Genomic DNA, 26,851 nt, shown 5'->3' on the forward strand with positions numbered 1-26,851 from the left:
TGTCTGCACACTACGGAAGGGTACCGTTTATACACCATGAATTAACTTCTCACTAGTCGTGGCATCTGACAGCACCCTGATTTGACTTCCCAGTCTGCAAAGCCATCAGAAATAAATTCGTTTAGAGGTCATTCAACCTGCTGCTGTTATAGCTGCTATAACAAAATACAGTAGGTTGAGTGGCCTCCACGGTGACTAAGAATGACTCCCTGCCGCTGCCTCTGGAAGCTTGGCAGGATTCCAAGGTCCTACGAACGGTCAGCCTACCAGAGGAAGGACTTTGAACTCCAATGACTGAAACACAAGTCACCACATTGACTGACTGGACCATAAGAAATAAACATTTTTGTGTCAAGCTACTGAGACAGGGTGGCGGTGTTTGAAACAACAACCAACCCACTACACCATCCTGTAGAGACGGAAGTCAAGAGAGTGGAAAGAGTGACGTGTCCAGTGTCTGGGTGAGCTCACAGAGAACATGGTTGATCCCACTGACTAGAGAAGAGCCTAGATCATCCCACTGACTAGAGAAGAGCCTAGATCATCCCACTGACTAGAGAAGAGCCCCGATCACCCCACTGACTAGAGAAAAGCCTCGATCACCCCACTGACTAGAGAAGAGCCTAGATCAGCAGCACACACCTGTGTCTGGGGAGGCATTTCCAGAAAGGGGAAGGAGGTTTACCCTGAATGACCACGGAATACCCAACAGGCTGGAACCAGGTAGGATAGAAACAAGAGGGACGCCCGCTAGCACAAAAATAAAGGGGTTTCTCTCTGCTTCCTAGACACCATAATGTCCCTGCTCTGTTCTATCCTGCCCACCCCTCCACAACAGAACAAAACCGTAAGACAACGTAAGTTTTCCTCCCTGGAGGTGCTTGTTTAACTATTTTGTCATAGGAATGACAGGCTGCACCAACACGGGGGAGATGTAGCGTTTTCCAAATGCTGCACCAGAATGGGGGATACAAGCACCGCCACATACCACGGTCCTGCACAACACCAATTCCCAAAAAACTTTATTCATTGTTTCAAGTGGTAAAATGTCATTGGTCTCTGTGGGGCACCTGGCAGGAAGGGTAGGGTGGGGCTTGGGGTAGGGCCCACCCATTACAAAAATCAAAGGCTTTTATAAAAAATGCTATAAATTGGTATCAAAAGAAAACCCAGGGGGAGCTGAAGAAGGAAGCGTAGAGGGTAAAGGGAAGAGAGGGAAGGTCAGAGAATCCGGGCTGGAAGAAGTTGGGACGGTGATACAAAGTGCATAAATGTGCCTCCCAGACTCTCCTCAGAAGGGGAGGGGAGGGGGGCTGCAGTCTGAGCCTTTAGTGGGGCTCCAGCTGTCTCCTCACTTGGGGACCCCACAGGAATGGCACTGCCTGAGACTGCCAGATGGAAGGACCTGAAATTGGGAGAGGGGGCAAAGGTCAGAGAAGAGGCAAGGCTTCTGCTTCCTAGGCCCCGTGGCCATCCTGATTCCCTCGTGTGAGCCCCATACATGGGAGCTCTGAACTGTGTAGGCTGGATGACCAGAAGATGACCGGCCTAGGCTAAGCGCAGGAGCTGGAGGACCATCCCAGCTCACAGGAAGATGGACCAGCCTAGGCTAAGTGCAGGAGCTGGAGGACCATCCCAGCTTACAGGAAGATGACCGGCCAGGCTAAGTGCAGGAGCTGGAGGACCGTCCCAGCTCACAGGAGCACAGTGTAGGCTAAGCACAGGAGCTGGAGGACCATCCCATCTCACAGGGGCACAGGCTAGGATGGAAGTGCTTTCCACTCTTCAATCCCAGGATCTACTCCAGCCCCAGGAACAAACCTACAAGAGCCAAGGGACCCAACCAAGTCTCCATTTGGTTTCTCCTGCTTCCTTCCAGCCTCTCACAGAAAGAGGACAGCCTTAAGGGCTAGGAGAGAGGACAGTTCAGGGCCTCCCAAGCTCTCCACACAGGGCCCTACTCTCACTCAGGCCCAGGAGCCCAGCCTTACCTTGGCCCTCGATGATCAGATCTTTTTCTTCTTTAGCTTCAGGGCTTGTAGCCAGTTGGGTGATGATCCTTCTGACCTGGAAGACAGAGTGCAAAGGTCACAAGGTGAGAAGATCTACCCTCCGGCCAGGAGAGGCAGCCTGGGGTTCAGTTGCAGGCCTGCGACCCCTACTTAATGTGAGGCAATTCAATGTACTCCCCACCTCAGTTTTCTATTTCTGCAAGGCGGGTTTCCTCTTCTCAAGATAACACCTGAAGCTCAGGAGATACCCAGATAGAACCCAGTGACTTACCCTGAGGATTTTTCTGGCTTAGGGGGCAATGTGAGGGGCTTCCCTAGCCCTGGGACCTTGCAGGACTTAGATCGCTGGACAGAGGACTCCTTCTGGCTTGATTTGCTCTCTGTCACCTCCCCCTCCTCTGCTGAGCGGTTCCGGGAGCGCAGCTTAGCCTGGGCGACACAGACAAAAGATGGACAGGCAGCAAGACTCAGAAGGCCAGGCCTTTACAAAGAGGGTACATCGCCCAGAACCAGGCTTGAACTCCTCCATAGACAGAAAGTCAAAGATCTGCCTCCCACAGAGCTGATACTCTCACACTTGAACATCAGAAAGATATCAGATGGACAAAATTCAATAAATTAGGCTAAACAAAGAGCGGTAACTTCCTGCACATACACCTTTGCTTGTCTACCCTTTCTGCAGGCAATGTCCTTTCTACCCCAGAGCCAATTCCTGCACCAACCTCAAGGCTAAGAGAAACTGCTTAGAAGAAACTATGCCCGAGCCACCTCCCATGCCTAGCTACAGTCAGGAAATAACTCCTTCTACCGAACGGTCCTGTCCATGGCTGAACTCCCCATTTGCAGTTACGCATCTCCCTTCACAGGAGATACTCATGTGTGTGGACCATGCCCGCCCCCCAACCCCCACAACACCCTGGAGGCGATGAGTCGAAAGAATATCCCATTCCATCTTCCATCAAACTTGGCACACTGAACCAAGTTGAGCAAGGAACAAAGAGAACCTTCTGGAATCCTCTTTAGCACAGTAAGAGATGGGAGAAGGGATGGACGGATGGAGGGACGGATGTTGGGACGGATGTTGGTAGATGGATGGATGGGGTGATGAATGGGCAGATGGATTGGTGGATGGATAAATAAGGGGTGGATGGATGGATGGATGGACGGACGGATGGATGGACAGGTGGGTGGGAGTGTGAATGGATGGATAGATGGGTGGATGGATGGAGGGATTGGTGGGTGGATGGACAGACGGACAGCCTAACAGACGGACGGGTGGGTGTGGATGGAAGGAAGGAAGGAAGGAAGGAAGGAAGGAAGGAAGGAAGGAAGGAAGGAAGAAAGGAAGGAAGGAAGGAAATGCTGGGTTCAAGACTGGCAGGCCAGATGGCCGGGTGTGTGTGCTGAATGATTTGATGGTACCTTCAAGGCTGATGGGCTCAGGCCAGGAAAGAGGTTAACTTTCAGCCCTTTGGTACCCAAGGACATGCGTGTCCGGCGGCTCTGAGGCTCCTCCACTACCTCCTCATCTGAAGATGGCACCCGGGAAGCCCTTGGCTCTGCAGATGTCAAGGGAAAGGTATCACAACCTGAGCAACAAGGCACACCACGCTTCCCCAAACCCTGACATCAACACAGACCCCACTCAATACACTGATCATACCTGTCGAATCTTGGAACAACCGAGCATCCGAGTCTGCTGTCTCTGACAGGCCCAGGGTACCCCCAGGCCGTATGGCTGGGGCCCGGTGTCCCCGCTTACGCCCTAGGTTGGCACGACTCCGATACATGGCACTGTCAAGGATCTCAGTGTCCTGCTCAAAACAATACCAACATCATCGCTATCGCTGACCCACGTCCTGCATCACCACACCCCAGGAGGGGAGCCCCTCAACACGACCCCAGGAGGGTTTTTCATTGTCACGAGGCACCCCAGACTGTGTGTGTCTCCCATCGACCACTCAGAAAAGCTCTGAGAATGGGGCTTTGACTCCATCACCCACTTACCCCGAGCCCCCAACAACCCAACTACCACTGCAAGCTCACCCTCCACTGACCTCTATGAAGGAGAAGTCCTCACTGGGGCAGCTAGGCAGAGGTCCTCTGGGAGGCCGCCGGGGGGGCAGGGCTGACTCCTGCTCATCTTGCCTCGCCCCCCCTGTAAGGTTCCAGGTGCCGTCCACCTCTTCCACCTGGCTGGCTTCGCCATCAGGCTGAGGCCTCGAGGGAGGCAAAGGGTCTCGGCTAGACTCTTCAGGCTCCCCTTGGCCAGCACCTGCCACGGCTCCTTCTTCCTCCAGCAGAACCCTGGGGCCTGAAGTGGCTGATTCCCTCTGAGCAGCTGCCTTTGAGGTGCTGGCTGCCATCGTCCCCTCCAGAAGGCTCTGGGAGCCAGAAGGTGGGGAGCGAGCGAGGCACTTGCTGGGGCTGCAAAAGGGACAGGCCAGAAACCAGGGTCAGTCGCCAGCGAGACCGCAGTTCTCTTCCCTGCTCGGAAGGCCCCGGACAAGGCTTTATATCACACGACAGGCTGGGCATCCATTATCAAAATGCTTGGCTCCAGTTTTAGAATTTAGACTTTTCCAAGTTTTGAAATATTTGCACATGCATAAAACGAGATCTCTTTGTGGGTCAATGCATGTGTGGTGAGGTCAAAGAACCATCTCATTCCTGCCCCGTGCAAGCACGCATGCATGTGTGTGTCTCCAAGGATAACTTTTGGGAGTCAGTTCTCTTCTTCTACAATGTAGGCTCCAGAGATCAAACTTGGCTAGACAAGCATTGACTTAAGACACATTTACCTGCCCTGCTCCCTTTGACCGACCTGGACCTTTCTTCAAGTAGGCTAAGGCGGCAGGCCGGGAAGTCCCAGAAACCTTCCTGCCTCTGCCTCCCCAGCACTGCCGTCACAGGTACCACATCAAGTTCTCCTACTGGGTTCCAGGGACCAAACTCTGTTAGCACTTTACTGGCTGAGCTGTCTTCCAAGCCCCGTAAGGAGCTATGTGGATAACAAGACCTAAACAAAAATTCCTTTGTGTCTCATATTTACCTCACAGGTGTAGACGTGAGGCAATTTTGAGGCAATTTTGGTTTATCTGTACCTTGTAACCCGTTACTGGGGCCAAGTATGGGTTTCTATGAGATGACATGCTCAGACTTTACAGTGCTGGAGAGGTGACTTGGTGGCTAAGAGCACTGAAAGTTCTTCCACAGAACCTGGGTTCAATTCCCAGAACCCACACGACAACCAATTCTAGTTCCAGGGGGTCCAACGCCTTCTTCTGGCTTCCACAGACACTGCATACACATGATACCCAGCTATACATGCAAATGAACCACCCATACACATAAAATTAAAAAATAAGCAAGTCTGCCAGGCAGTAGTAGCAAATGCCTTTAATCCCAGCACTTAGGAGGCAGAGGCAAGCGGATCTCGGTGAGTTCAGGACAGTGAGGGCTACACAGAGCAACCCTGTCTTGAAAGGAAAAAAAAAACCAACAAAACAAAATAAAAAAAAATAAAAATAAATAATTAGAATCTAAAGAAATATTTTTTCAAGTTTCAGATTTTGGGCTTTAGATCTTTGGGTTAGGACAGGCATCTGTACCTAAGCCCTTTGCCTGTAAATACTCTGCGTGCCTCTACAGAGTCCCTAGCGAGGGAGAAAACAAACCAAAGCCTGTCCACACAGCATCCAGTACTCAGGATATTCCCAGAAATCCCACCTATCGCTGCTGCCCTAAGTTACCGTGGTTCCAGCACCATTCGGAGCATGTGCCTGGATGGGACGAGCCAGGAGTCGGCCCATGTGCCTTCACCCTCATCTCAGCCTCAGCCCCTGCACACCTTCACCTTGTATCCCCAGGCTCACTGAACCTGGGCAGAACATGGCCATCTCGAACACATAGTGCCCTCCCCTCCCCCAGGATGTTCCTCCAGGGCTGTATTCTAGTAGCCTCTGCAGAGCCCACATCATGCTCGGAAGCCATCTTGCTAACACAGCTCTTCAACTCTGAGAGCTATGGACTCCAGCCTACACCAGCTCTAACCTACAGCCCCAACCACCTTCAATCCTAAGTATCTGCCTCCACTGCCTGTCCGGGAGATCCTTTTCATCTTTGTGCCCCCAGAAATGTACCTCTGTTCCAGAGATGATACCACACAAACATCAGGCAGGGTCAGTCACCTTAGACTACAGCACAGCATTGTCTTCAGCCCAGATGCCAGGATGGCACCACCCACACCATGTCCAGCTGCTACTCCCTAAAACATGCTCACGCATCACACACCTAGGGCAGGCTGGGTGTGTGCTGGGACCCACCACACACCCCCCCACAAAGCCACACCCTGACACACGCAGGGGTAGTGAAGGCTCGCGGGCAATGCCTGAGAGCCAGACTGCTGGGTAACTGTGATACTGTAGAAGGCCGGTGAGTCAAGCCTGAGCAGGAAGATGAGACAGGGCAGGGGGAAATGTGTCAGTCTGTCCTTCCATAAGCTGCTGACAGATGGAAATTAAAGCAGCATGGGAGGGAGAGGCAGGGAAAAGGAGGCAGAGGCCACAGTACAGCAAACAGCACAGAGGACTCAAGAGCCTGGATGGCAGCCAAACCCAGCTGACCCTGAAGCCAGCTTAGAGACAGGGAGGAGGCAAGAGAGGAGCAACGGGACCCCACCCAGCCTGGACAACAAGGCAGCCGAAGAGATGTGGACCAACTGAGAAGGGATGGAAAGATCTACTCTCCGTCCATGGAGAGCAGAACTTGTCAGGACCCTGCGGAGTGGGCTCAATGGGTGGAATGGAGGGTACACCTACCCAAGAGCCTCTGCCTTCTGCATCTGAGATCCCAGCGTATCCACAACCTAGGGGCAGCCTTCTGGAAGGACAGGAAGGGGAGGAAGCTGGGAGCTGAGCCTGCTAGGCCTACAGAATTGAGTTCTACCACACCTATGACAACCTTGGCCTCAAGTTGTATGACCCATCCAAGCCCCAGTTTTTCTGTTAAATGGGAATCAAAAGGAATCCCAGAACTTCACTGGGCTTCCTGGCAGAAACAGGTGCCCACAATGTGGTTGATATGCGATAAACATATTGCTCCGATAGTCCTTGTCATTCTGATCAGAGGCTCCTGGCCCAAGATGATGCCTCACCTACACCTTTCCCATATGCTGCCCAATTTAAGGATGACCTATTCTGCCCAACGCTGCCCTCCACTACGGCTTCACATGCAAATACAGGGGACAATCTGCAACATGTCTTCGTGTCGAAGGTTCTAAGAGAGAACACAAGGTCGGAGTTGGGATGACACAGTTGGCTTTGAGACCAGAGAGAAACTGGGGAGGAACTCAGAGAGGACAATGAACTTAGGGCCCATAGGGACAGAAAGGAACTCACAATACTCCCCCCTCTGGGCCTCAGTTTCTCCATCCATGAAATGAGGTAGCTGGACTTGATCTTTGAGTCTTCGTGGATCCTACAAAGAGTTCAAACTGGCAGGGAAGGTTTTATATTGTTGAGTCCAAAGGACAGGAGCCAGGGATGACCCAAAGGCCAGAAAACAGAGGACCTTGGACCAGCTCTGTCAGACAAAAGCAGCACTCTCGCTGGGGTGAGAGGGCCCTGATCCAGAACAACTCAGGCCACCCACTTCCACACTAGTTTGTCATAGTTACTCCTGCCAGCCATCCAACCAATGATTGCCATCAGGGATGTGTTTGTTCAACATGAGGACCGCAACAGAAATGTCTCCAGCATTCAAATTTGCAAAGCAGATGCAAATGCAGGTGACTAGTATTTTTTTTTTAAAGTAATTACCACAGGAAAAGAAGGATTTGTATCAATCACTTTACACAGAGAGACCCTGTCTCAAAAAATAAAGAGGAAGGAAGGGAAGGAGGGGTTGGGGTCAAGGTCACAGGGCTGGGGCTTGGTTCTCAACACCTTCAGATTCCTTGACCACTGCTCTTCTGGGCTTCATGACAGGCAGGTTAGGTCACTTAGTCCCAGCCCCTTGGCCAGACAACCAGAGTCACCACCCACGGGTCGCCTTCTGCTACCTACGCATGCTCATTTGGCATCAGAGCTTGAGGGCTACAGAGCTCATCAGAAACTAGACCAGGAAGATAGATTACTTGGTAACGCTTGCCATCCCAGCACTGGGGAAGCAGAGACAATCTGTGTTAAGCTTCTTCATAAAAACCCCAAGAGAGCCTGGAGTAAATTCTCAATTTACATCTGAGGATGTGGGTCCTAAGGTAAAGCCAAAGACATCTGAGGAGAAAAGGCCATTGCCTCAGGTCACTTGCCTGAGGTCACAGAGATGGGTATAACATTGGGACCAGCACACAGACCCCAACCCAGATTACCCTGACCCATTCTTAAGGACTTCCTGATACAGAGGCAATCTCTAAATCTTTCTTGGAAGATAAGCATCTCACGGTGCATCAAATGCCCCAGGTCAGATGCTCACAGCACCAACTTGCTGGGCATTAGTCAGGGAAGTCTGGAAAACTTGGTTCAAGTCCTAGATATGCTATCAGACACACCCATTCCCGTGCGTGGTCACAGAGCTCACAGCTCCTTCCAAAAATAGGACTGGCTTTCCTCAGGTCACGCATCAGAAAACACGGCATCCACAAGAGCCAGCAAACAATGCTTCCCTTCCCTTCCCTTCCCTTCCCTTCCCTTCCCTTCCCTTCCCTTCCCTTCCAGCTGTGCAAGAAACATGTGCTTTTTGGTTTGGTTGTTTTTGCTTTTTTGTTTGTTTTTGTTTTTTTACATACAATTAGGCTCAGCTGCCTGCATTCCAGCTAAACTCTAAGTTTGGGTGACAACACCAGAGGGATCATAGTAGCATGTCCAGAAAGGCACGGTGCTTTGGGGTGTGGAGATGCAGGTGGCCTCCCCATCAAAGTCATCCACTGTCCTGTCCGTCTTCAGGGAGCATCGCCCCTCCATGCTAAACAGCAGAAGAGAAGGCCACTCGCCCTCCTGAGGAGCTAACCCCAGTAGGGCAGGGCAGACCCCCACTCCTGAGGAATCTGTTTTGAATACAGTGGCCATGCCTGAAAGCAGCTAACGAAGGAAGTCAGGAGGCACACTGCAGCCTCTGTGACCTTAGGCGGGTCACACCATCTCACTCTAACAAGACAAGAATCCCTCTCCTGATGCATAGGGCAGTTGTGAAGATCAATGCATCGCTGAACACTCAAGCAGAGGGCTGAGTCCCAGGAAGAAAAATGAGAACAGGCGCACAGAACCCATGATCCCTTGTGTCAGGACTGGACCACGTCTAGACACCAGGACCTCCCGGGCTCAACAGCAGAAACAGGAGATCAGAGCCCAACACCAGTCCAGGCTCACAGGGCCCTCCCACCAACATCGAATTCTGCACATTTCCACCCCATACAGACTGCAACCTACGCCCTTTCCTTGTCCCCTGCCCCCCAATCCTCAGCCCAGTCACCTGAGAACACCCTTCCTCGGCTTCCCTTCCTAACCTTATGCTTTCTCCCGCTTCCACCTCCAAGCCAAATGTCTCTCTCACCCCCACTCAGAGCCTCCCTAGCCCCTTCCTGGTCCCTCCAGCTCTCCTCCCACCGCCATCTGCCCTTCCAACGAGAACAGCCCCCACCCAACACCTCCCTCAGCTCCCACTCGGGAACTGGAAAAGGTAAAGAGTTCCACACGCTGGAGAGAAGAAAGCCACATCTCGGCGGGTGAAAGCATCAACGAGAGACACGCCATGCCTTTCTCATGCCCTCGCCTCCAGGTGTGAAACCACCTCTGCTGGCTTTAGAACATCCATCTTACCAGCCTGCCCCCCAAGAAAAGTCCTCTTCCCCAGGCAGCATCCCTTTGAGAAACAGAAGCAAGCTGATCTCTCTGAATTAGAGGTCAGCCTGGCCTACACACAGAGAGTTTGAGGTCACCCAGGCCTACACAGAGAGACCCTGTCTCAAAAAATAAAGAGGAAGGAAGGGAAGGAGGGGTTGGGGTCAAGGTCACAGGGCTGGGGCTTGGTTCTCAACACCTTCAGATTCCTTGACCACTGCTCTTCTGGGCTTCATGACAGGCAGGTTAGGTCACTTAGTCCCAGCCCCTTGGCCAGACAACCAGAGTCACCACCCACGGGTCGCCTTCTGCTACCTACGCATGCTCATTTGGCATCAGAGCTTGAGGGCTACAGAGCTCATCAGAAACTAGACCAGGAAGATAGATTACTTGGTAACGCTTGCCATCCCAGCACTGGGGAAGCAGAGACAGACAGGGTGATCCCCTGGGGCTGACTGGCTGACTGGCCCTGCCAGCGTAGCCTACTTGGCAAGTTTCGGAGCAGCAAGTGAACCTGTCCCAAAAATACAGTGAAAGAAATACTAGCAGAGGTAGTCATGTCATAAGCACAGAAGCCTGTATGTGTGTGCTCCCACACACAAGTGGACTTGCACACGCACGCATGCCACAGTCATACACACACAACTTACCAGAAACCACCAAAGATGTGGCAGATTCCACTTCCCCTAGACAGTCATAACTCAGCCCAAAACACGAGTTGCAAAATAGTACCTCAAGTTTTACATTCATCCCCCAAGAAAGAACGTATCTAAGTTTTGTGTTTCCAAGTTTAACGTAAAACGTAAAATGTGAAGCTGACATTCACAGCCCTAGAGGACTCCCCTTCCCACCATAGTCCACAGGGAAAACTGCCTTTCCCTCCTAAAAGGGGTCCCTCATTTAAGGAGCAATTGCGCGTTCCCTCCCGGTCCCCAGATGGAGTACCTTACCTGGCTAAGCCTGGGGCTTCTCCTGTATCCATTCCAGTGTCTTCAGGATGGGTCTCCAAGGAAGGTGATGAGCTGCCTTCACCTTGCATGTCTGGACCACTTGTTTCTCCAACCCCCAGCTCCCTGGTCTCCAAGGGGTCTTCATTCTCCAAACCAGGGGACAAACTGCCACTATTCTTAGGATCTAGCTCTAGGCCAGGGCCCACTCTCCCCACCCCACACTCCCTAACTTCACCTGGGGCCCCACAGAGATTGAGGTTCCGGAGTCCCAAGTCCTGGGTCCAGTCCATCTGGCCAACTCCACAGCTCCGAGAACCTCCCGACTCTAGGTCACAGGACACCTCCAAATTCCTCAGACCTAGGTTGTCACTCCAGTCTACCTGACCCACTCCAAGTTCCCTAGGCTCTCCAGGGCTGCAGCCTGCCCCCGGGGCCATGTTTCTCAATCCGAGATCAGGTGTCCAATCTGCCTGTCCAACTCCTCGCTCTCTTGACTTAAGGAACTCTCCAGCCTCCACACCTGACCAGTCGGGCTGCCCCACACCACTCTCTCTGGCCTGGCTGTGCCCTCCTCTCTCTCCCTGTCCTGACAAATCCCTGCTCCTCACCTCACCGTCAGAAGTCCAGTCCTTCTCCCCAACCCCCATTCCCCTGGGCTCTTCAGAACCTCCAGTGCCCAAATGACGGGTCAGATCCCCATTGTTTAAGCCCAGGTTGGCTGACCAGCCCATCTGTCCCACAACATTCTCTCCAGCCTTGCTTGGGCGCTCGGAGCTCACACAGCTAGACACTTCCAAGTTCCTGAGACCTAGCTGGTCAGTCCAGTCCAGGGCCCCCGTGGCCTTTGTCTCTCCAGGAGGCACAAAGTGACCACCTCCCATCTTCTCAGAAGGGCTGAGGCCAGCTCCACTCACTCTGTCATCGCCAATGATGCCAAACTTATAGCTGCTCCCGGGAGCCTCCATGCACAAGTCCCTGCTCCAATCCTGATGCCCGGGACTAAATGCTGCCTCCGACTGGCCTGCAACACCAAGGGCGAACTCCCCAGCCCAGCCTCGCTGCCCTCTCTCTTTGTCTTCCGAGTCCACATTGCCAGAGCTCTGACTTCCTCCTGCCTGAATTCTCCCCTGCAGCCCTGTGATCTCCTGGCTGGAACCACTATCTTGCCAGTTGCCCTGGTCTTTCTGCCTGACGGCCCCATCTTGCAACTTTGGTGTGCTAGGGCTCAGCAGGTCCCCAGATTCTCCTTCCTCCAGGTGGCTCGTGTCCCTGCTGGCCTCGTGGAACCTGTCTTCACCACTTGGGGTCTTCTTCTCAAACTCCTCATCCTGCTGCTGAGCTTCCTCAGGGCTGAACCCGGAGCTCAGGGTGCGTGCCCCGAATCCTCTGTCCTGTAAGCTGAGGGCCCTTGAGCCGCCACTGTAATCCTGCAGCCAAGAACTCTTCCCGAACTCCTGGTCTTGGTGGGCTGTGGCCGGGCTGCCACGGATGTCAAGTACAGAATCTCGCTTCTCAAACTCCCGGTCCTGCTTCTCAGCATCGTGGCTGCTGTAGCCACCAGAGAGGTCCTTCATCCCCAGTTCTTGACACTTCTCATCTGCATCTCTCTTCCCAAACTCCCAGTCTTGAAGGCTTGTATCTCGGGCGCTGAAGGATCCCAAGGAATCTCTCTTCCCGAACTCCTGATCCTGGAGCTCTTTGTCACGGCTGGAGTAAGTGCCCTGTGAGTCCCTCTTCCTGAACTCCCATTCCTGTGCATCAGACTCTGGGTCCTGAGTGCTAAGCTGGGCTGGCTTTCCCACTGCCCATTCATGGACAGACACTTCGCTCTCATCCTGGCTGCCACTGGCTCCTATCACCTCTTGGCCAAGGCTGCATCTACTGGCCCACTCCCTGGTGCCCCCTTGCCCACACTTGCTGCTCCAGTCTCTATTCCCGAGGCCTGGGTCTCCACCAGGGCTCTGGGCTCCTAGGCTGTAGTTCTGAGAAGCATCCTGAGACCAGCTAGCAGGGCCGAAACTGCTGGGGTGTGAGTCAGCTGCAACCCCGAATTCACTCTGCAGGTCTTTCTGGGCCCAGCCAAGGAGGCCCTGGAAAACAGGAGGGGAGAAGGGAGAGAGAAAGAAGGCTTAGAGTTAATTGAGGAGCCAACCCAATTTGAGAAAGATGGCTACCTAGTGCCTCAGAGCCCCATTGTGGCAGAAGAAAGATGCCCAGATTTCAGCTATGCGACCTTGAGTAAATCACTGAACTCCTCTAGGCCTAAGGATCCTCAACCTTAAACAGGTAATTCCTACTCCATGTGACTTGCGTGAAAGGACCAGTCGGGAGCATTTGAACAGCCTGGCACACATGGACACTCAGTTAGACAGTCCTGTGATCATGTTTACAGCCCTTGGGCAAGACCTGGCTAGCTGCCAGGAGAAACCCAGCCTGAAGAAGAGGCCTAAATGTGTGACTGGGAGGAGGGGGCACACCGTTGGTGAAGGGCAACGGATCTGCAACTTACCTTGCAAAGCACCACCCAGAGCTCTTCCAGCCCCCGGGAGCACCCAGGCCCTTCTTTCCCTCTACACAGCCTTCCCCAGGAAGACTCCGCCTTCGGCCAGCCCAGAAAACTCAGGGCACAAGGCTCCCTGCACCCCCACCCAACTTTCCCTGACTCACCCCAGAGGGCGGGAGGGCTCGGGGCTCGGGGCTCCGGAGCCTGCCAGCCTCGTCCCGCAGTGCCGCGTTGGCCAGTAGCCGTTCCAGGACAGACATACTGGCTTTCCTCTCCCCGAGCCAGGCCATGCCCCACACCTCCCTATTGACCACCCTGGGGCTGCTGGGTGAGCCAGGTACCAGGACAGGGCTAGGCTGCACCCCTAGCCAGGACCTGTCCGACGGCTCTGGCTCCCGCCAGCCCTGGCCCTGCTCCTGCCCTAGGAGCAGCTGCAGTTCTGGCAGCCCCGCCCAGAAGCCAATTGAGTCACTCACATCCTGGGACAGACACACCTACTGCAGGAGTCAGAGTGCTGTTAACCCCTTCCTCTTCCCTCCTCCTACAAAACTCCAGAGAGCCTCCAGGGGCTCCTCCCTGCCTCCAGCTCCACCCCAACCAGTCCAGTCCAGGATTGAAAAATCTGTCTCAAAAGCCACCTGGATCCCTAGCCCTTCAATGCAGAGGCAGCCTGGCATGAGAAAAGGCACAGAGCCGACAACTGGGCTGGTCCTGGCTCAGGCCCAGCTACCAACTTGCTGGGTAACTTTGTACAGGACACCACTTCCTCCAGGCTTCAGTGGCTGGTCTACAAAACAGATCTTGAACTCAACAGTAATTCCAGTTGTAAAGCCAACGCTCATAAACTATTTATAATGAGCCCAACACTAACACTAGCCCCAGTACTTTTACATGTCCTGACTCATTGAGTCTTCTGGCTCTCTGCGGTCCAGCCAATCACTTTACATACACAGACTCTGAGGCAGACGGGAGAGAGGTATCTGACTCACGGTTACACCTGGGCAAGGAATTGGTAGAGCCGCTGAGCCCAGGAAACACAGCTCTGCTGTCAGAAGAGCCCAGGCACCCACACAGTCTGCACGGTGTTCCCTTGTATAATACTCCCAGGATTCGCAAAGGCTATGCAGGGCCTGAGCTCTTTCTCCACTTCATTATAGGCAAACACAGTAGCAGGAGAGATGGCGACGTTGGAAAAGTGTTGGCAGCACAAGCATGGGCACCCAAAATTAGATCCCCCAGTACCCAAAAGAGTTGGGCACAGGGCTTGTGTCTACGATCCCTGCAGCGCGGAGGCAGGGAGATGAGGATGCCGGGAGTTCACTGGCTGGCTGGCCGGCCTAGGTAAATGGGTGAACAGTGAGACCCTGTCTTAAAAAAATATGGTAAACAGGGCTGGAGAGATGGCTCAGTGGTCAAGAGCACTGACTGCTCTTCCAGAGGTCCTGAGTTCAATTCCCAGCAACCACATGGTGGCTCACAACCATCTGTAATGAGATCTGGCGCCCTCTTCTGGCGCGCAGGCATATATGAAGGCAGAATGTTTAAAAAAAAAAGGTTTATAGAGATGTCCCCCCACACACACACACACACAGGTGTGAACATGCACGCACGCACACACATCTCTATAAAAGGACAAAGCTTACAATTAAGGCTCACTCCTAGGATGGCTCAGTTAGTGCATGCTGGTGTCAGGACCAGAACGCAAACAGCTAAACCGTAAGCGCTACCCTATACGGCTCTGATATCAACTGCAGAAATATGGGACTTGGGTCCACAGCTACCTTCTACTCTGTAATACCCATGTTAAGAGAACCCTGACGCCTCATCCCTCCCTACGTCCTCCGTACCTCCGAGCAGGTGCTTGGTGACTGAATATCCTTTAGCTCAGATCCAGCTGCCCGCCTGGCACTGCCGGAGTTGGGTGGCGGTGATGCCAGGAGGTCATCCAGCCAGCGAGAACTGCTTTCGGGGCCTGTCGGTTCTGGGAACACCCTACATGGGTCCTGAGCCTCCGTCCTGGGTTGGGTGGTCTCTGCCCAGCCTAGGGTCACCACCTCTTCCTCCGAAGGCAGTGCCTGCCCATGATCAGGTACATCAGGTACAAAGAGGATGCAGGGTTGGTCAGAGGGTGTCGGCTGCTGCTGTCCCAGGACTGGCTCAAGAACAGGCAGGACTGCTTCCCTGGTGGTCAAAGCGATGGGAGACTCCCGCCCTGCCAGCGACTCCTGGTCCTCATAGCTCTCCTCGGCCTGCAGTAAGGGTGTTCCAGCTGACCCCTCAACTGTAGAGGAAAGAACAGCCGGGGACGGAGGCTGACTCTCTACATCATCTCTCTGGGGTAGGGAGACACCTGGATCACTTTCCTGAACCCCAGAAATAGGTCTCCCTGGACTCTCTGGAGACGACAGGGCTGGTCCCAGCTGGGACACTCCTTCTTCCCTGGCAGAGACAGGCCAACTGCCGGCTTCAGCGGCCTCTGCGGCTTCGCTGGCTTCGGTAATGGGAGATGGGGGTGGGGAATCCAGCCGCCACACACCCAGACCTGAGGGCTTTGTGGGGAAGGTCCACTCAAATGACCGTGACAAGCTCCAGTTAGACTCCGTGCCACTTCCAAAGGGACGATCTAAGGCTGACTGGCTCCCCTGGTCTTGCGGCAGAGCAACCAGCGAGCCCCCCAGTTTCTCTTGGTCCCGGTTAGGTGGCCGAAGCACCCCTTCTGAGAATCGGCGCTGAGCCAGGCTGCTGGGACAGGGCTCTGTGCGACTACTGGCTACTGCCTCCTCCCCACATGGGAACGTTCGTGTAAGGTCTGGCAGCTCAGCCCCCTCCATCAGTGGTTGAGGCAGGACAGTTGGGGGCTGCTCTGGGCTGGGGTGCCCTGAGACTGTCTCCACAGGAGAGCTACTGGGTCTGAGGGTTGCTGGGGCTGCCTCAGTAGGCAGCTCTGAGCTAGGGGGATGGCGGGGATGCTCATCGGGCAAGGTTGCACTGGAGGATGCTGGAGTCGCATGGGGGCAAATGGCAGCCTCAGAAGCTGCAGGACTTGGGGGTTCTGAAAATTGAGAATGGTGGGGAGAGCTCTGGTGGCTTGAAAGCCGGGGAGACTCGGAGGCCGGGACGGAGGCCGGGACGGAGGCCGGGACGGAGGTGTCAGCAGGGAGGACAGTGCTGGTACAGCCTCCGTGCTCTGAAATGGGGTCTGAACTGGGGGTGATCCAGGTCTTGGGAACCTACAGGAGAAAGAACAAGAGTTGTCAGTCACTCCTCAGCTGGGTCCAAGCTCACACACACCTCGGGTCAGCTGGGAAAGGCCCAGGAGGTGAATTCACACTGGGCTCCTCCACCGGTCATCTGCCCGGAAAAGGTACCCAGCTCTGTTCACCTGACGTCATTCTTATACTTCAGGGGTTCAAACCCCACCCCAAGGTGCACCTAAGCATCTTCTCCAAGAGGCTACATGTTTTATAAATGGAAGAAGAAAAGGGGGACTCTGACCACCTAGATACGCATAACTGGAAGGGAATCGGCTTGCCTCAGAACAAAAGGGACTGCCGGTCCACTCCAAGCCCAGAGCATCCATCTCCCGGAGCACCACCACAGAGAGGAATGAAGTCCCAGCCTCTGCTCTGTGCGCCCACAGGTCTCAGCACTACCCGAGGAAGCCCCAATGCCAGGGATTCAAGCAAAGAATGATGGACGCCTCCTTCTTACAGAGTCTTGTCCACCTCAGAGTTAGAGAAGGAGTAAACAAGACCTGTGCAGCTGGGCCCGGGGTATTTTAAAAATAAAAAGCCAGCTGTGGTTACTGTGAGCAGAGAGAGGAGGCAGAAGCGACACTAAGCCCCCGGTTCTCTCACACTGTGACACTCTGCTGTGCCCAAGCAGTTTAAGTGAACCCAGATATGCTGACACTGGCCCCAACTTCTGTGCCCACCACTGGAGGTTGTGACCTCTAGCCTCCAATATCACTGTCCGCTGCATCTGAGTGATAGGACGAATTCTGTTTCTTCTCAAGCCCCGCCCCACTCTCCGTCTCTGCAATAATCTAGTTCCCACACTGGTGCCTTTGGACTGTAACCCTGAGGCCCCACCCCTTTGCCAGTCTTCTGACAGCCACTTACTTCTTGAAAATGGCAGCCCCTGGACTAGCGAAAGCCTCCCGGCATCACTTTTACCATCCCTGTGGTTTCAAGGGCAGAGTCAAGTCTTCCAGCATCCTGATTCCCTACCCTCTGATTCGGTGCCCTGCATTCTTCTGGGGTCAAACTTTTAGTGCCAATCCTTCCCAATAACCACATCGCCACTGCCTCTAGTCTCAAGTCTGCACCAGTCCGTCCCATTTCCTGTCTGTCCTGCCGGTTCTTTTCACGTTCCCAGCTCTCTGGCATTCCTCAACCCCCTTGGGAAGCAAGGGTCAATCACCCTACTTCCTCCTCACAGCCTGTCCCTCCTCCCAGACCTCAACTCTCTGGCACTCCCACCAACAGTTGCCGTTGTACAACACAATCCTTGGCACCCTCGCTGCCCCCTTCACCTTACTTTCTAAAGCTATGTAAACGTTCTCTGCCAACCCTGGCACCTGGGGAGTTAGCTGTGGCTGGAGAAAAATACAGTGACAGCAGAGGCCACTGACCTCTAACTGCTTTCCAGGTGCCCACCAACCCTACTGAACTTACTTCCCATTCACCCCCACAAACAATGTATTTACAAGTCTATCCTCAAACCTCTAACACCTCCTTCTTATCGCCCCTCAGATGATGGCCTTGCTTCCGGTTCCCTCAGAACAGAAGAGAACTCCCACATTCTGTACCCTTTCCTGTCCACCACCAGGAGCCGGGCAGCCTGAGGGCTTGGTTCCCCTTCGGTGACCAGGCAGTGTCCTTGCTCCAGGCTAAGGCCAACCCCTCTTCTCTCCCCAACATCGATTTTTCCCTCCCCCTCAATCCTTCCCACAGCACACCAACTGCTCTATTTTCTTCGGTCTTAGCAGAAACAGGAGAGAGACAGAGACGGAAAAAGAGAGAGATGGCTCTTGGCCCCACATCTCTCTCTAGCTACCATCTGTTTTCCAGAGAGTATTGCTACCTGAAGGTATGCACAGCTCCTCTAGCCCACCTCTCCTGACTCACTCCAAAGAGGCTTTCTCCACCACGTCTTACTCCTATTTGCCAAGGTCACTGAGGACCTCCTTGTAGCAAAACACAACTGATGCTAACCAGAGGCAACCCCACGGAGGGACTGGCAGCTGCTGCCCCACCCTCCAGTCCAGGCCCTGGAGCTGCCCTCCCTGTCTCCACCTGCGCCCTTGGTGACCTGAACCAGTCTCAGCCACCGTCTCTACACTGGTCACTTCCGAGACTTCCTTCAAACACACTCCCTTCCCCTAAACGTCATCACACTCTACTCAGTCACCCAGCTGACATTTCCGTCTGGACGTCTAAAGAGCATCATGATCTCAACAAACGCAAAAGCCAACTCCTCATATGTCTCCTAGTTACGCTTTGCCTTTAAAAGTCCCATCTTAGTACGTGGGAACCTCATCCTTCCCATGCTAAGGCCACAGCCATGGGGTATTCCTGTATGCTGCGCGCTCCCTCCTCAAGAGACTCTGGATATCCCCTCTTTATCACCTGCAGATTTCAATCCAGATTCAACTACTTCGCGCCAGCTCCAACAGCTGCCTCTAGGAGCCGAGCCATTAACATCATCTCACTGATCTCTGCTGCTGTTTGGACTTCCCCGCAGCCCCTTATTGAAGAAAGCAAGACATCTTCCCAACTAAGGCAGTTTTCTCTGACTTCAGACTGCTCAGTGGTAGCTTCTCCTTGCTCAAGTCAAAGTCCTCAAAGGCCTTCAAGCCTCTGCCATCTAGTACTATTGCTTCTTGGTGTCACTACTACCCAGTCCTCCTCTCCTGCACCCCCAGACCTCTGGCTTCTTTGCTGCTGTGTTTGCAGAGTCCTCTGCCAAAAATGCTGTTCCTCAGACTTCACAGGCTCACTCCCTGACCTATGCAGTGAGGACTTCCCGCTATCCTCACCGGCATGTGACCTTCCCAGTTCTCCAAGCACGTGTGCAACACCTTGTGTGCCTGCCAGTTTCCAGGACGTCTAGCCTAGTCTCTGACTGGCTCCCTTTGAAAGGTGAGGGCCTTACAGCAGCACAATGCACAGTTTGTTCCCTGATGTCCTAACATATAGCATACAATTACACAGACCCAGAGCTCCATTCCCGGGCACATGGGACAGCCTCTGGCTGACAAAGGCTCTCAATGCAAAGGCCGTTTTTAACACAGTTTGCTCAGGAAATTAGACTTCATTGGAGAGAAGAAATTAACAGGAGTTAATTCCTCTTTCTGAATCCAGGAGTAGCAGTATGACCAGGTGGGATTCTAGAGTCAGACACTTCAGGTCCTGCCTCAGGTCACGTGAGTTACTTAGCCCAAGTCCTGGCATTCTCAGAAGGTGCTTACAAGGCCTGCTAGCTAGAGGTGCCAATAGGACTAAATTAACTAATGTTCCTAGGACATGCTCGGCACATAGGGGCTTGGTCGGTGCTATGGTTATCACAGGTATCATGAGTACTGCCCTAACCACATGATCAACCATGCATAAGCACCTTGATGACCACGAACACTGGCTGGGAGTTTAAAAAAAGATCTGAGTCTTGGAGGCCAGTCCCTGGGCAAGCCCATGGGCCTCAGTTTCCCCATCTAAACTCTGAAAGCATAAGAGGTGATCTCAGACGACTCGTCCGCTCTACTTTACCACAACTGTGGTCACGACACGAAGACAACTCACATCAGTAGGTGGCTCAGAGCTGGTCGGCTTAGCCAGGTCCCCGTTCATTGCCGGGCTAGAAGTGATGCTCCTGAGAGGAAGGGAGACAGAGGGGAGATAAGGAATGCTGAAGTCTATCACAAAACAGAAAAGGGGAGAAGCAATTTTAACAGTACCCAAAGGTTAAACACCCCAGGGTTTATTACTCCTGAGGTTATTCCTGAGGTTGGCCTGGAACCTGGGATAAGGAAGCTAGGTGGTGTCCAGAGAGAAAATGCCCAGGACATAACTTCCTTCCCTTCCTGCATACAAAGGTTAAAATCCCCCTCCCTTTTAGAAATATCACATGGCTCCAGACCACTCAGGGGTTCCTAAGAAGACAATGTCTCCCTCTCCTAGTCCCTAAGGGGTTAAGTTTCTTCTGTTGCTAGAATGTACCTAGTCCTGGCAGCCCTACTGATATTTCTTGAATGACTGTAAGGGGGTAGGGGTGGGGGTTTCCAAGACTGAACGTCACGGATGGAAGGAGGAATCCAGGCTGGGAGTCTCAGCAGCCCTGGTCCTGGATATGCAAAGGTTAATGTCCCAGCCCAACCACCAGGTGTTTTCAGGTGAGAGAAGGGAAAGCTGGAGGGTAGGGTAGGGTAGGGCAGGGCAGGGCAGGGCAGGGTAGGGCAGGGCAGGGCAGGGCCTTCCTTCAGCTACTGGCTCAGCCCAGACCACAACAAGTCTGGCCTCCAAAGTGGGAGAGAAAAGGCAACCTTTGGAACTAACTATGCAGGCTTCGGGCTGGTGCTCTCTCCAGCCTTGGGTAGCCAAATCCCTCGCCTCCCACCCCATGCCGTGGCTACTAACCCAAGAAGCACCTCCCAGCCAGGTTTCCTTTACATGCAGGGCAGCTACGGGTAAGCAATACACCATGGGGAAAAGGTCTCTAAATGGAAGACATCTCTATGCAGAAATTAGCTGAAACTGCATTAAGACTTGTTGCTGTCCACTCTCTCCCATCACGGTCCTCATAGGCTAGGGCTCTGCCCTACAGACCATGAGAGCAAGCAGGTAAGATGGATCACGGGTTTTAGAATCATGCGCACCAGCATTCAAACTGAGAGGCTGGAGGAAGTAAGTCACTTTGGAGCCGGCGTTGTCCAGTCTCTAAAACAGACCTAACAGTCCCTTCTTCCAAGGAGCATGGGTATGGATGCATTCCGTGGACAACACACTGATCTACTGAACCCTATGCTTCTCTGGCCCGCCACGCACCCAATCTATAAAGAGAATTATGGTTGGCTGGGGTTGTAGCTCAGTGATAAAGCACCTGCCCAAGGCCCTGGGTTCAATCCCCGGCACTATGCGTGCACACATGCATACACGCAGAGAGAGAGAGAGAGAGAGAGAGAGAGAGAGAGAGAGAGCAAGAGAGCGAACACAATACCATCACCATTTGATACTCTGAGGTTGAGACCGGTTGGCCCATGTTCACCTAATTAACTGGAGTCCGCTTGCTCCCTGGCCCCTTCAAGACTTCTCACCTCTCCTCAGGAGTCTTGCTCCATTTTTCCTGGGACTCTGCTGGAGACTTCGTTGTCCCCTCTTGGAACTGTCCTTTGCCAGTGGTCTTATCATCCTCTCTGGGTCCAGGGGTATCATAGGTCCTGGGGCCATATCGAGAGCTTCCATCGTGGTTAAAAGTGAGGCGGGAGCCCCAGAGGCGGTCAGGGCTAGCAGGGATCTCCTTCCGAGGCTGCTCCATCTTGGCTAAGATCTCTTCTACTGTACTGGTGGCGAACCGCTCGGAGGAGGGACGGAAGGGGGCAGGGGCCTTCCGCACACCAGCCAGGGCAGCACACCGGGCCGGGGGTGTTAAGGGGGGTAAATCTTCTTTCCCAGCATCCTCTTTCCCGAATTCCTGGGTAACTTCTACGGCAGGTGCCTCAGCTGCAGGCCTTGGTGCGAACGGGAGGGGACGCTTGCTAACACCATAGGGCTGGGGTCCTGCCAGCATGTTCATCTTCCGGGCAGAAGGCAGCTCGGCCAGGGGACCCCGAGGAGGCCGAGGTCCAACAGGAACCAGGAGGCTGGGCTTGGCGGGCAGAGCTGGCTTACTGGGCAAGGTTCGGGGCTTGGGCTTGACAGGTGGTTTAGCCCGAGGGTCACCTATCGAAAGGAAGGATTCATTGGAATTGTCAGGAGGATGGTGGAACAGAAATGTCTGTGACTCCTGCTGTACCAAATCTCCCAGCCTCCAACTCCAGGAAGCTCCCATTTTTGCCGGTTCAAGTATGTGCTTCCTGTTCCATGAAAACCTGCCTCAATTCTTCACATCCCAGAAGCAGCCTACCTTCTCCAAACTCATTCCGTGTTCACCCGTTCCCCTTCTTAAAAATTCAAGCTATTTGTGGGTGCTACGGCACCTGATTTCTCTAGCACCCTGTTTTACACCTAGCACAGACGCCTATCAAATAAATAAATGAGCAGATGAGGATATTCATCTGTTTGAGCCCACCAAGCAGTCAGCCCCAGTACCCAGTGTAGTTCTATTTCTTTATAGAGCCCTGTGGACCCTATTTCCACAGTGAAGATTTTACCCTAAGTGAGCTCCCCCCCGCCACCCCCGTATCCCTGCACACTCCCAGGCTACCTCCTCAATGTCATGTGATTCGTGATCAGGAATGCAAACTTACTATTGACTTATGTCAAACAGAAGTAAATCTGCCACAGGAAAAAAAAAAAAAAAGACCAGAAATCTGCCTTGTATATAAGGCACTCTAATGCCAAATAAAAGATCTTGGGGATTACTCAAATCCACAGCCCTTCTATAATAGAATCCCGTATCACCCACTCATTCAGCTAAGCATTAATAGAAAAAACGAAGTCTAGACAAGGAGAAAGAAATGCACTCCATGTCTCCTGTGCCTCAGTGTCTCCTTCTCAAAGTTACTGGACCCATCTTAAAGATTCTGCGTCCACACCCGCTGGGGCTCTCGTTCACTCTCCCAGCTCCCAAGGCCCTTTACTCCACCCTTGCTGCCTCTCACCGAACACAGCTGTCACTCAGTTACCTGGCAGGACAGCACAGGGGTGCAGCCTCTGCCCTCTCCACCCTCCCAGTCACCGGCCCCACCCTGCACCCATCACCCATTGGTACCTGGCTCAGAGCCAGCAGGCGCCAGCTCCTCCCTCATCTCCTGGGGCAGTGGGGAAGCCATGGCAGTGGTTTCCCCGACTTTCATCACAGGTGGCAGACCCTGTTCGAGAAAGTGGAAGCGGTGTTAAGTTGGGGTGGCTGAAGATCCAGGAAAGAGGGAGGCGGAGAAGGAAAGGGGCTGGGCGAGGCAACAGGCTTAGCCGAGGAAGTCTATTTCTGACCCAGGCTGTGTGGGACAGGAAGAGAGAGAACTAACTCCAGGAGGAGGTCGAGGAGGTCCCTACAGGAGGGGTACGGAAGGTCCCCACAGCCACATCCTTACTACAGCTCTCCAGCTCTTGGCTCCGAACCTCAAAGACGGGGAGCATCAGAGAGCGACCTCCACTCACACCACCCCCGAGCTCCCTCCTGTGACACCCTACTTACAGTCTTCAAGACACCCCTCTCGGTCAGGCAGCCCCACTAAAGGTATCTGCACTCCAGGAGGGGCAAGAGGGCCTGAAAGTCTCAAGTCTCGGGAATCACCTCATGGGAGACGGGAAAAACCCGCTCCTCCCCAAACTGGGGCTCCGCCCCACTGCCGGCCCCCCTCTTCCGAGTCTCCTCCCTCCCCCTATGGCTGGGAGTGGCTCCCTAACCCCCTCTCCCCCATTCTCCTTCCACATCCCTGCACCCCCCCTCCTTCTCTCAGAGCTGTCTCATCCAAACACTGGGAAATAAGAAATAAAAAGTAAACATCTGGAATACATTTTTTTCCCTTTAATTTCTCAATCGTTTTGGCTTCAGCTTGGAATTTGATGAGGTAAAGCCAGGGCCTAGTCCTGTTACCATAGCAATGGCCTCCCACTGGATTTCCAGGGCCTAGCCAAAGGGAAGGAGGAGCCGGCCCAGGATGGGCAGGGAGAACGGACTGGGCTTGATTACATGGGGGGTGGTGGGTTTGACTTGGTGGAAAACTCCCCAGGGTTCTGCCTTCTAGGACAGTCAGGGAGGGTCCCCGATAGCCTGTGAAATGGAAATGTGTGTGAATCCCTAGCCTGGAGACAGACTGAAGGAGTTTTGAGTGACCAGAAGAAATTAAACCAGATGATAACTACACAGTAGTAACCTGTCACAGGAACTTCTGGATTCGATATTACAAGATTTAACCGCTAAGCAGGCATATCACTTTAGAACTGTGCGACTTTTCCCTATCTGAAAAAGACGGTATTAAGACTTGAGTTTCAAGCCAGACAATGCATGCAAAATCCCAAGCAGGGAAGTGATGAGTAACAGTTGGCCACTATTAAGGTGACTTACATTCAGTGCCCTTGGTAACCATCTATATACCTCTCCCCCTACCCTAGGCTGCATTCCTAGACCATTCCTTCACATCCCCAAAAGTCACCGGTTCCTCAGGCACGCCACCTCCTCAGTTCCCACCCTGGCAGCTGAAGCAACCTCCTACCCACAAGACCCCCTCAGGCTCTGCAGCCTGGTGAATCGTGAGCACTGCCCCTCTGGTTCAAAAGCAAGGGGGAAGCTGCCTCACACAGCCCTGTATGGAATGCACACAGCCCTGGAGGGCAACCCAACCCTCTCTAAAGTCCCGCTCCCACTCCAGCTGGTCTGAGAAGACAGCTCTCAGTTCTAAAACGACCTGTGGTGCCCAGTCTTTGCAAAAGACACCCCTATCCTCCTTGACCCTGTCCCAGCTTATTTCAAAGAGGGCACGGAGAGAAACTCTGGCAATGTCAATCACTGACCAGCCAATTACCACGGTCTGTATCCCTGGTACGTGGGAGAATAACGCGTGGGGGTGGGGGGAATGACAGGAAAAAAATAAAATTAAAAATACACAAGATTGTTTCCTTGTCCTTGAACATCATTACAAGGGATGTGGTGTGGGTGGTCAGAAACAGAAAAAAACTAGTCCAGAACAGAAAACCCTCTCACCTGCAGGCTTGATGGACACCTCTGCGGTTATAAGAGGCTGCAGAGAGGAAAACAGGCTCGAGTCCCCAACAGGGGACGTGGCTACAGCAGAGAGGCCCCAGCCAGGAGCCCCAAGAAACCAAGGCCATGGCCACAAGCTGCAGAATCGCAGTGCCTCAAGAACTCCGCACCCTTAATGGTCTAGGCGAGCCAGACAACCCTGGGAGTAAAGGCTGCCCCCAAAGGATGGGAAGGAGCTGGGTAGCCTCAGCCCTGGGCAAGCACCCTAAGGGCAGGCAGGGTCGTCCCTAAAGGTCTCCCGCTGGACGTGCGACTAGTGCGACCAACAGGGTTAAGTGTGGGAAGAGGGAGGGCCAGCAGGAAGACGGAACAGCTCAGGGCAAGGGGCTGCTTCGAGGGCCTCCGTGGGGAGCTTACGGACATCGAGCGGCCAGCCGAAGAGGAGGAGCAGACGAGGGCGGAGAAGGAGGGGGCGGTAGCAGCCGAGGACAGCGCGAGATGCCAAGCGGCCCGCGAAGGAACAGACCGCGGACTGGCGACGCGGACTGTGGGGGTTGCCTGGGGTGGCTGGGGGCGTGCCATGGGAGCTGGGGAAGGGGACCAGTGAGGGCAGGGGCGGGGGGGGATCCCTCGAGCCGCTCGGCCCGCCCCCGGCCCCGCCCCACCCTCGCCTCTCCCCGCTTTCTTCTGGCTCCCGGCACGAGTGCCCTCCACCCCCGCACACACGCGCCAGCTCCGCAGCGTTCCCGCGTCCCCAGCGCCCCAGGCCCTCGCAAACTTTCCTGGTGACCACCCCCCCCCTCGCCGCCGCCGCCGCCGCCCCAACATGAGATCCGGGCTGTTAGGTGCCCGGTTCTTTCCATGCCCCTCCCCGCCCCCATCCCCGGACCCCGCCCCCTCCAGCCGCCGCCGCCGCACTCACGCGCTCCACCGGGACGGGCTCCGCTCAGCTAGGCACCCCGACGCCAGTGACCGCTGCAGCCGCCACCGCCGCCGCCACCGTCACCGCGGGACCGAGACGGTGCAAGCCCCGAGGCCCCTCCCCTAGCCCCGCCCAGCGCCACGCCCCCAGGCCGCTCATGAATATTCATGTAGGGATCCGGGAGTGGGAAGCCCGAGCTGAGGCAGAGTCCGGCCGCACCGTAGGCAAACAAGCACAGCTCGGACGTAATTATTCATGACCTTGTAAATAAGGGGCCGGTCCCGATTCAGACTTGGGCGAAACTGACGCAATTTTACCCCAGCGCCACCGAGATGACGGCCTAGAGAGGAAACCGCCCTGGACTGCTTTCCCTGAGCCTACGCTTATTACAGCACCATAGAGCGCGGGCAGCACGAAGGGAACCGTTGGCGGACTGAAGAGGCTTCCTGTTACACCTGAGCCTTCCTGGGAGCGCAAGCTTCGTGGCCACCCCACGTGGATAAATTGAGATTGAGGGACACAGTGTGAAGTGGGGTAGCTTTTCCCCTCATGTTAGGTGTTTAAGATCTCTTTATCTAAAAGAGATACAGTTCCCAAACACAGAATTTTGTAGCCCTCCCTTCCTCTCACGCCTAACTTCACACAACTCATCCTCCTGACTCAGGTTTCCACTCTCTACACTAGAAAGGAAAGTCGATCCTCATTCTATTATCTCAAGCCTTGTAAGACCCTTGACTTGTAAAGTGATTAAGGATAGCTCTCAG

At 54.0% G+C, this 26,851-nt stretch overlaps 1 protein-coding gene across 4 annotated transcripts; it reads right to left on the reverse strand.

The window, feature by feature from the left end:
* Positions 1-1,002: 1,002 nt before the first annotated feature.
* Positions 1,003-26,184, reverse strand: Tnks1bp1 (tankyrase 1 binding protein 1). Of its 4 annotated transcripts, XM_057754690.1 has the most exons (13): positions 26,088-26,174; positions 25,583-25,752; positions 23,231-23,330; positions 21,615-22,239; positions 20,104-20,173; positions 15,151-16,533; positions 10,801-12,890; positions 4,070-4,439; positions 3,676-3,826; positions 3,435-3,571; positions 2,284-2,441; positions 1,992-2,067; positions 1,003-1,405 (listed from the first exon to the last, which is right to left on the reverse strand). In XM_057754690.1, the coding sequence occupies exons 2-12, from the start codon at positions 25,745-25,747 to the stop codon at positions 2,007-2,009; spliced, it is 5,310 nt and encodes a 1,769-aa protein (XP_057610673.1). In that variant the 5' UTR covers positions 25,748-25,752; positions 26,088-26,174; the 3' UTR covers positions 1,003-1,405; positions 1,992-2,006. The 4 variants fall into 4 exon arrangements, with proteins under 4 accessions (XP_057610673.1, XP_057610675.1, XP_057610674.1 ...); XM_057754692.1 differs by lacking the exon at positions 25,583-25,752 and having other exon boundaries at positions 26,088-26,184; XM_057754691.1 differs by lacking the exon at positions 26,088-26,174 and having other exon boundaries at positions 25,166-25,705.
* Positions 26,185-26,851: the final 667 nt, after the last annotated feature.

Source organism: Chionomys nivalis, chromosome 22 (assembly GCF_950005125.1).
Source record: "Chionomys nivalis chromosome 22, mChiNiv1.1, whole genome shotgun sequence".
Lineage (NCBI taxonomy): Eukaryota > Metazoa > Chordata > Mammalia > Rodentia > Cricetidae > Chionomys > Chionomys nivalis.